Source organism: Schistocerca americana, chromosome 2 (assembly GCF_021461395.2).
Source record: "Schistocerca americana isolate TAMUIC-IGC-003095 chromosome 2, iqSchAmer2.1, whole genome shotgun sequence".
Classification (NCBI taxonomy): Eukaryota; Metazoa; Arthropoda; class Insecta; order Orthoptera; family Acrididae; genus Schistocerca; species Schistocerca americana.
Genome location: NC_060120.1, coordinates 367,134,295 through 367,144,949, shown reverse-complemented (window position 1 = coordinate 367,144,949; position 10,655 = coordinate 367,134,295). Strand labels below are relative to the sequence as shown.

Here is a 10,655-nt window from a genome sequence, read left to right as displayed (position 1 = left end):
AATTCTTATTCGGCCAAACTTTGAGTAGGAATCATTAGTCTTGGATTACAATGAACTGTGATGCAGCTTTTGTTTTTTCGACAGAAACTCGTCAGTGCACGTACTGACCCCGATATGTAGGTGGCGGATAAAAATACCGCTGTGCCCCGAAATCTGAGGCGGCACCACGCCCAATTAGGCGCTACTGTGCTAAGCCCGGTCCGGTCCTGTGGCAGGGCTGCAGACGGCGGACCAGCTGGCTACTAGACGCCGGCTGCCGCTATATAAGACACGCCGGCGCGCTCAGCTGCCAGAGCACTCCACGAGCCGCCTCCTCCGACGTCATGGCCTGCAAGGTGAGGAACGGCAAACACACACACAGTAGCAGCGTCTAGAGTTTCATACGGTTATTTGTAAACTCTAGAGACAATCTTTGCATCTTTTAGAGCATTATTCCTCATTAGAGCAGAAGACCGAGTTTACGAGTACCGTATGTAGCGATACTATGCTCGTTGGTAGATAGACTGGCTTGTCTTGCGTTTATACTTTTCTTGAAAATTCTTGTGTAGTTATATTTACCATAGCGGCTTGGAAATACCGTGGCTGTTTCTGAAAATGAATGAAGCTGCGAGGGGCCATATTACGGTATTAGGGGGGGGGGGGGGGGGGAAGGGACGAAAATCGATAGGAATGATGTACATGTACAGACAAACAAATGATTACAATTTCAGAAAAATCGGATGACTTATTCAAGAGAAAGAGCTTCATAAATTGAGCAAGTCAGTAACGTGTTGGTCCACTTCTGGCCTTTACGCAAGTAGTTATTCCGCTTGGCATTGATTGACAGAGTTGTTGGGTGTCCTCCTACGGGATATCTTGCCAAATTCTGTGTACTTGGCGCGTTATATCGTCAAAATCCCGAGCTGGTTGGAGAGCCCTGTCCAAAATGTTCCAAACGTTCTGAATTGGGGACAGATCCGGCGACCTTGAAGGCCAAGGTAGCGTTTGGCAAGCGCGAAGACAAGCAGCAGAAACTCTCGTCGTGTGCGGGAGGGCACTATCTTGCTGAAATGTAAGCCCAGGATGGTTTGCCATGAAGGGCAACAAAACGGGGTGTAGAATACCGTCGACTACCGCTGTGCTTTCTCCAGTCACATATTCGGCCTGGAATCTCAGTAGAACTGTCTTTTGTGGTGAGTCCAGCTTCGAAATGAGGCACAATGGCCAGTGGTGACATGCCTGGAGGTGCCCCAGACAGAACTGGATAGGAATCCAACTGTCGCCCGCCATACGCCCTAACAGCCACGAGTGATGGTCTGGGATACGATTTCTTTTCAGAGCAGGACCCGTTTGGTTGTCATCCTCGGCACCCTTGCAGCACAGCGGTACGTCGACGATGTTACACGCCCAGTTTTATTGCCCTTCGAGGCAAACCATATTGAGCTTATTTTTCAGCAAGATAATGCCAGCTCGCACACTGCTTGACTACGTGCTTGCCAAACCCTATCTTGGTCAGCAAAGTGCGCTGGATATTCTCCCAACTGAGAGAGTTATGGATAGGGCCTTGCAACCGGCTCGGGATTTTGAAGATCTAACGCGCCAGTTGGACAGAATTTGGCACTATATCCCCAGGAGACCTACAACAACTCTATTAGTCAATGTCAAGCCGAATAACCGCAAACGTAAGGGCCGCCAGATGTGGACCAAAGCGTTGTTTATCTGCTCAGTTAGTGGAGCACTCTAACTTGGATAAATCATCCAGTGTTTACGAAACTGTAATCATTTGCTTGTCTGTACACGCACTCACATCTACTTATATCCATCCCGTTCTGATAGTTGTTTCGTGGTCCGTGTTTTTTCCTTACAGTGTATTTCTGGAGTAGTAAGTCAATTCTAAGTAACTACACTGCTCCGCATTAAAATTCCAATACCAAGGACAACAAATAACGAACTTTTACTTTATACAATACAGCAGGAAGAATACATGATTAAATCTGTAGGTGATTTGGGGGCATACTGGGCGGGAAATCCAATATACAGGTTGTCACCTCTGTCTGCAGCAACGACTCTTAACAGGCTGGGCATCGAAATGAATTGGGCTCACCATTCCATGCTGTTCCAACTGCACGCCAGAGTTCATCAGATATAGAGGCTAGCGGATGGTGGCGTGCTAATCTCCCAGCAACGTGTGACCAGATGTTCACAGTGGGTGAGAGATCTGGAAAACGTGCAGACCACAGCAATAGTCGTCGAACACTCTCTGAATCGAGATACATCAGGGCCGCAAGGACAGCATGCGGAGTTCGATTATTTTTTGAAAGGTAATGTCATGGAGACCTCCAAGAAGGGCACAGCCACCGGCTGTAACACACTAGAAATGTTAAAAATCACTAGCTATTCGGTCCAGAATGATCGTCTTGCACACCCAGCGGCACTCCGTACTGTCACGCCTCGTGCTGGGGCAGTATGACGATGAATAATGCGATCTGGCTAAGTTCGTTTTCATTCGGTCCTCTGCACAGGTATATCTCCTTTGGGACTCGTCTGAAGGCACGACGTGATGGCACTCCTGTGTCCGGTGTTGGGCGCACCACTGTGTGTGCCACCTCAATGGAAGGCGCAACAATGGTCGCTATGCTGACGGATGTTGTCCTCCAGCCGTCATCGCGTTGTCGGTAATGATACTTGTCTTGCTGCAAACAAGCACATTTATCTCCTAACTCGTTGCCTACATCAAGCGCGACCTAGAGAACAATGTGTCTGTTCTCTCAGGCGCAAGTCGCGTGGGGCCACTGAGATTCAGTACGAAGCTGAGCACGGCACTGCTGAACCCATCAATTCCATAGTCACATGACACTCATGGTACTCGGACCAAAGTGGACAGGACGCCTATTTTGCCTTCGCAGCTTGCTGTCTTCCTGGTGTCGCAAATTTTATGGCTAGCAGTGTAGTTTCGGAAAGAGAACCTATCATCAGACGGCAGTTGGGTTCATCCTAAAAATTCTAGATTTCGATCGCAAAGAAAAAATTTTCCTTGAAGAAATAATGTAAAATACGTACCATAATTTGTCACTGTCGTGTCAAATAAATTATTCATTCACTTATAATGTATGTGGTTGCAGTTTCCTCCCTCACAAACAGTTTTTGTGTAGGTTTCGCGTCATTTGTTCATCTTTTTGTGCCGCGCGGGGTAGCGGCGCGGTCTTAGACGTCTTGTCACGGTTCACGCGGCTCTCCCCGTCAGAGGTCGGAGGTTCGAGTCCTCCCTCGGGCATGGGTGTGTGTGTGTTGTCCTTATTGTATGATAGTTTAAGTTAGGTTAAATAGTGTGTAAGCATAGGGACCAATGGCCTCAGCAGTTTGATCCCAGAAGATCTTACCACAAATTTCCATATTTTTGTTTTTAGCAATGCGTTGTTCCGTCCTATCGAAAATCATTCGTGTTGCTTGAGCAGTACAGGCAGTCGAGTGTGGTCCTTTCGGGAACGCCCACGTACCAACTAAGCGGGCGCTAGCAAACGCGTATGGCGCCGGTTTGCGAAGTATCCTTTCAACTGACGTTTTAAAATCAAGAGGCCGGTCGTAGTGGCCGTGCGGTTCTAGGCGCTTCAGTCTGGAGCCGAGCGACCGCTGCGGTCGCAGGTTCGAATCCTGCCTCGGGCATGGATGTGTGTGCTGTCCTTAGGTTAGTTAGGTTTAATTAGTTCTAAGTTCTAGGCGACTGATGACCTCAGAAGTTAAATCACATAGTGCTGAGAGCCATTTGAACCATGTTAATATCAAAAGTAATGCTTGCGGAGATGTAAGTGAACTGTGATTCAACTAAGAAAGAAACGTAAGCGAGCATAAACAGCTAAAATTAGGCAGTAAAGTATTATACACTGATTCTGTCAAGAGAGGGGGGACTAGAACCTCAGCTATTATTTTGTAAATTACTGCTGAATGAGGTGACTTATCCCCGAGTGTAAGGACCAATGTGGTAAAGATTAAATGGTGTGAGTGCATATCAAAATGGTTCAAATGGCTCTGAGCACTATGGGTTTCAACATATAAGGTCATCAGTCCCTTAGAACTTAGAACTACTTAAACCTAACTAACCTAAGGACATCACACACACATCCAAGCGCGAGGCAGGATTCGAACGTGCGATCGTAGCGGTCGCGCGGTTCCAGACTGAAGCGCCTAGAACCGCTCGGCCACAGCGGCCGGCTGAGAGCATATCAACAAATAGGATTAACTTCGAATGTGAAGCCAGTAAGAGATAATGTCCTCCGGTCGCACCCTATTCAGTAGGCTGACTCCTAGCATCTGCAGTTACGTGGTTCTTAGTGTGTGCTGTAGTTTACGAGCACTACCCTTATTCAGGGACACAGTTTCTAGATCGTAAATCGTAACTGGTAATATGGACACTCACTTGCGTGCAGAAATTAAGGACGAAAGTAACATCCGCGTGATGCGTCACTGCAAAGAAACATAGCTCGATACATAGAATGAAATGCTACGGTACTTTATGGTGTAGTATAGTACAGAAGATGGAAATAAATATGTAATGAGAGGGAAAGAAATGACAATTATATTCAAAGATAATAATTACATTGAAATGAGTGCGTTTCATGATGGTACCCTTGACATTACAAAAGGTGGGACACGATTCTTAATAGGGTGGGTGATCACCCCGGACGCAACTGCATGCACTGCAACGTGCTCTCATGCTGGCAACAAGGCTGGTCTGGAGTTCTCCTGGTGGGGCGTTCCATTTCTCCAGCAGCGCCGTTGACAACTTCTGGATATTCGTTGGTGCATGTGGACGTTCTGCAATATGTCCCCTATACGTCCCAGACGTGATCCATGGGATGTAAGTCGGGGATCGGACAGGCCAGTCCATTCGCGGAATATCCTCCAGTTCCACGAGCTGCTCCACCTGTGCAGTCCGATGCGGTCGTGCATTGTAATCCATAAAAATTAAGCCAGGGGCGAATCCACCTCTGGAAAGACGCACTGCCGCGCGGGGTAGCCGCGCGGTCTTGGGCGCCTTGCACGGTCCGCGCGGCTCCACCGTCGGAGGTTCGAGTCCTAACTCCGGCATGAGTGTGTGTGTCGTCCTTAGCGTAAGTTAGTTTAAGTTAAATTAAATAGTGTGTAAGCTTAGGAACTGATGACCTCAGCTGTTTGGTCCCATAAGACTTTACCAAAAACAAAAGACGCACGTGCGATAGAAGTACAGTGTCGCAAAAAGCTTGTCCGGTGAGTGTACCGTCTTCAAAGATTTGGCACTCAATACGCCCACGCAGTATCATACCTCGCCACTCCATAACACCTGGACCACCAAAACGAACCTCTTAGACACGGTTCTTGGGCACATTAAGTGTGGTCATACATCACTTCTTTCTGTGTATGGTCCAGGTTCCATAGAGTTACGTTATTTCGCAGCGACACATCATCGAAAAATTACATTCGTGCTAAATTTTGAACACAAGTGTATTACTGATATTGGTTTTTAGGGTTACTATGACAGCTTAAATCAGGATTTCAACTTCTCCCCTCCAAAATGCGAGTGCGGGTCTTATACATCGCACCAGCGTAGCTTTTGTGATGGCTGTAGGTGTTGTAGGCATGGAAATAAGTACAGAGGAAAACAGTGAATTTCTATGGAGGTAAAAGTAAGCGTACAGATGAATGACAGTAGATGTAACTGTTCTGAACTGGCAGATGTAGGACAGTAATGGTAATGTGGATGAAGCGACATTGTTCTGCATGTGACAGAACACGAAACTCGCTGGTGCTAGTGCCCTGCCAACCGGCCACTGCTTCAGCCGCTGCCTCGTCGATGACAAGGATATTAGGTATGGAGCTCAGACGTAGATAGCACAACGATTGGGAAGTAATCGACGGTGTCCTTTTCAAGGAAACTATTCCAGTCGCTTTAGTGGAATCACGGGGAGGCAAAATCTGAATCGCTGTAAGGGGATTTGAAAGGCTAGAGCGTGATTTCTGTGTCTTATCTACGGTGTCACTCCGCTACCTTCTCTCATTAGATAGTAGTAGTGGACGGACACGTGACCATCTCACCGCTCTCTCGATCATTACTGTCGACTTTCCAAAAGAGAACCGTTATTTCTCTATCAAGTAGCTCCTCAGTTATTCAGACTAGTCACCGTGACAATTTTTTTTTCCCGATATTGGGATTTTAGCTAGCGTTCTATATGCAACAGTGTTGTCTATTTGGTCTAACAGGAAAAGGGAAGGGAGTCCATGAGAGGTGGCCATAAACGATTCAACTGTCGTATCGAAAAAATAAATCCATGTTCTTATTTTTGTTTGTTTATTTACACGTGTATGCCTGCAGCTTTGGTACACTTCGAAATCCGCACGTCAGGGTATCGTAGAATGCCGCAAGAAGGTTCAAGGCAATGACGCAGACCACTCGTAAGTGTAGGTGGGCTGTGTCATTTTGTCTTCTGTCTTCTATGGTGCTCTGGTAAAGCACTCTGGCATGCGGATTTCAATATGTACCAAGGCTGCAGGCATATATCTACAAACAAACAAACAAACGAAAAATACGAAATAACAGTGCCTGTCTTACTAAGAGATACGATGTGATGTTCCTTCGGACATGCATGGAATACACGTAGGTAGGAGTGTACGTTGTGACACATGGACGACGACATATGGAAGGTTGGGTCTAGCGGTAATTCGTGCTGGGATGGCCGAAGCTGTTAAGGCGACAGCACGCGTTAAGCAGGAAATCCGGGATCGAGTCACGGTCCGGCATAAATCTGCTTCGTTCCAATATACAGTCGGAAAAGGTTAATATTCTCAACTGCGAATGTATTTCCTCTATAAACAAGTAATTACGTAACTTTATTTTCTCAAGGGGGTTACCAGGCCTCTGTGATTACCCTTTGTACGTTATCAGAAGTAGGTCGCTCTTACTCCTACTGATCAAGTGCCTGGCGATTAACAGTGCAGCAACTATTGTAGAATATGTTAACAAGGAAAACTGAAGAAACATTAAAATTGGTTGCCTAATAGACAGACCCTCAATAGCTAGTATTGTTTTGCTAGAGAGGACCAGAAAACTGTCTTCCAATTATAGTCCAGAACATAATATTAATTAACCCAGTGTTCCTCTGACGTTTGTCTACAAAGGTCAAGAATAGTACGATTTCTCTTGCATTGTTACGATGGGTGTCACACTTTGCCTAACGCTCGACATTTTGGCACGTTAGTAAAATAATCAGTTGGAAGCACCCATTTGCTCTTTCGCAAAACGCGCATGTTTCCGCCGTAAGAAGATGACAAAATTCATGGGATACCTCTTAATATCGTATCGGACCTCCTTTCCCCGGACTATTGCAGCAACTCCAAATGGCATGGACTCAACAACATGTTGGAAGTCTCCTGCAGAAATATTGACCCATGCTGCCTCTTATAGCCGTCCATAATTCCGAAAGTGTTTCCGGTGCAGGATTTTGTTCACGAACTGAGCTCTCGATTACGTCCCATAAATGTTCGATGGGATTGATATTGGGCTATATGGATGGCCAAATCATTGACTCGAATTGTCCAGAATGTTTTCCAAACCAATCGCGAACAAATGTGGCCCAGTGACATGGCGCATTGTCGCCCATAAAAATTCCGTCGTTGTTTGGAAATGTTTGGGAACATGAAGTCAATGAGCCGAACATAACCATTTGCATTCAATGATAAGTTCAGTTGGACCAGAGGTCCCAGCCCATTCCATGTAAACACAGCCCCAACACTATGGAGCCACAATCAGCCTGAACGGTGCCTTGTTTACAACTTGAGTTTATGGTTTCGTGTAGTCTACGCCACATTCGAACCCTACCATCAGCTCTTACCAACTGAAATTGCCGGCCGTTGTGACCGAGCGGTTCTAGGCGCTTCAGTCTGGAACCCCGCGACCGCTACGGTCGCAGGTTCGAATCCTGCCTCAGGCATGGATGTGTGTGATGTCCTTAGGCTAGTTAGGTTTAAGTAGTTATAAGTTTTAGGGGACTGATGACCTCCGATGTTAAGTCCCATAGTGCTCAGAGCCATTTGAGCCAACTGAAATTGGCATTCATCTGACCAGGCCACGGTTTTCCAGACGCCCAGGCTCCAACTGATATGGTCACGATGCCATGAGAGGCGATGTAGGCTACGTTGTGCGGTTAGCAAAGACACGGACGCATCGGTCGTCTGTAGCCATAGCCCATTCATGCCGAATTTCGCCGCACTGCCCTAACGGATACGTTCGACCTTCATCCCACATGGATTTCTGCAGTTACTTCACGCCATGTTGTTTGTATGTTAGCACTGAGAACATTACGCAAACGCCGCTGCTTTGTCCGTGGTGAGAGGTAATGCCTGAAATTATGTATTCTCGGCACACTCTTGACACCGTAGATCTCGGGACATTGACTGCCCTAACGATTTACGAAATGGAATGTCTCATGCTTCTAACTGCAACTACCATTCCGCTTTCAAAGTCTGTTAAGTCACTTCAGTGTATTTCACCTGTGGGGTATGTATTTAAGTGCAGTATTTCCTTTACTCCTGCAGTTGATCGTCCTCGCCGCCCTCGTGGCAGTGGCCCGCGCCGGCTACCTGGGCGCCCCCGCCGTCGTCGCCCCCGGCCCTGCCATCGCCGGCGCCTACGCCGCCCCCGTGGCCTACGCCGCCCCCGCCCTTCGTGCCGCTCCCCTGGCCGTTGCCGCCCCCGCTGTGAGAGCCGTCGCGGCGCCCGCCGCCGTGGCCGCCGAGTACGACCCCAACCCCCAGTACAGCTACGGCTACAGCGTGTCAGACGCCATCACCGGAGACTCCAAGGCCCAGCAGGAGAGCCGCAGCGGTGACGTCGTCCAGGGCAGCTACAGCGTCGCCGAGCCTGACGGCTCCATCCGCGTCGTCGACTACACCGCCGACCCCGTCAACGGCTTCAACGCCGTCGTGCACAAGGAGGCTGGTGTACACGCCGCCCCCGCCATCGCCGCTGCCCCCGCCATCGCTGCCGCCCCCATCGCTAGGGCTGCGTACGCTGCCCCCGCCCTGGCCTACGGCAAAGCTTACCTTGGTTAAACACATCCAGCATGTATATTGACTAGAACATACACCTTGTACAAATGTTTTCATTTCATCTTCTAGTTCAATGTGCTAAAATAAACGTTGAACGTACACCTTAATTTGGTTTGCAACCTTGATTTATAGTTTATCTACCAAGTCCACATAAATCTTTCGTTGATCCATTATCTGCTTCAGGAAAAACGCATGAAATATTTAAATGCTTGGTGTAAACACAGAAACAATACTTGGTGTCAAAGGTCTCATACCAGGTTACATGAACAGTCCTTAGAAACTTAAGAATCTCAAGTAGAGAAGACATTACTAATCCATGACAGTGTTATCAGTAACGCTTTTATTGCTTTGTGTGTGTCTGAAATCTTATGGGTCTTAACTGCTAAGGTCATCAGTCCCTAAGCTTACACACTGCTTAACCTAAATTATCCTAAGGGCAAACACACACACCCATGCCCGAGGGAGGACTCGAACTTCCGCCGGGACCAGCCGCACAGTCTATGACTGCAGCGCATAGACCGCTCGGCTTTTACTGCTTTCTTGTGACTGGTTACTCATTTCTTTGGCCTATGGGAGCGCATCAAGGAGATACTGAAAATGTGGCAGGTGTTTGAAGGTATCTGATGAATATGTACTCAGAAAGTTTTAAGAAACACGAGGGCTATTCGTTTATTAATGTCCGATCGGTCGCGAAATGGAAACTACAGTGATACAGTGACAAACAAAAATGTTTTATCTGCAACAGCCTCTTCTCTACGTAGTCACCGCTCCGACTTACGACACCTGTAGTAGTGTTGTACTAGCTTTCCAGTGACCTCGTCATAGGAGGCAGTCATCCACCTGTGCTTTTCACTATTTCCTACACTGGTCTGTAGCCGTTTCCAGTGCCAAAATGTTGCGTTAATAGACAGTTGTTCATGTGGGCAGAGATCAAACTCTGAGGGAACCAAGTTCAGGCTGTATGGTGGATGATCAAACACTACCCATCGAAAACGCTGTAGGAGCTTCGTTGCCCCTGCACGGTGCGGCTGAGAATTTTCATGAAGAAGGAAACGCATCACAGTTACGTTATGTGGGCTCCATTAAATCAGGCTAAATCTCTCAGCAGACAATCGTACTTGGCGGGAGACGCTTTTTTTTTTTTTTTTTGGCAGTTCTGCGTACTTACCGTGTGCTCAGAACTCAACCTTCATCGAATTTTCGATATGGTTTCCATTTCATGACCGAGCGGACATTAATAAACGAGTAGTCCTCGTGTATTATAACCTCCCTATGTATCACTCATGTAGTGATGGCAAAGACAAGATAAGACTCGTTACAAGAGGCACAGAGGCGTCTAAGCAATCGTTGTTCCTGCACACCATCCGTGAATGCAACGGAAGGGAACCGTAACACTGGAACCGGGGGAAGTAACCTCTGCCCTGTACTTCCTAATGGTTTAGTGGTTTGCAGAATGTAGGTGTAGGTGTAGATGAAGACAAATGTGTATTCCTCACAACGTACTAGGCTTTTAAAGTGCAGAGCACTGTCGTCGCAATACGAAGTACATATAGCAGACAATTGTAGGTCTCGCCTAGGAATGCATCTCCTCCACTAGG

The 10,655-nt window shown here is 47.4% G+C and overlaps 1 protein-coding gene across 1 annotated transcript; it reads left to right on the top strand.

Moving 5' to 3' along the window:
• The first annotated feature begins 323 nt into the window (after positions 1–323).
• On the top strand, positions 324–9,162 carry LOC124596234 (cuticle protein 21-like). Its single transcript, XM_047135298.1, has 2 exons — positions 324–335; positions 8,545–9,162. The coding sequence occupies exons 1-2, from the start codon at positions 324–326 to the stop codon at positions 9,058–9,060; spliced, it is 528 nt and encodes a 175-aa protein (XP_046991254.1). The 3' UTR covers positions 9,061–9,162.
• Positions 9,163–10,655: the final 1,493 nt, after the last annotated feature.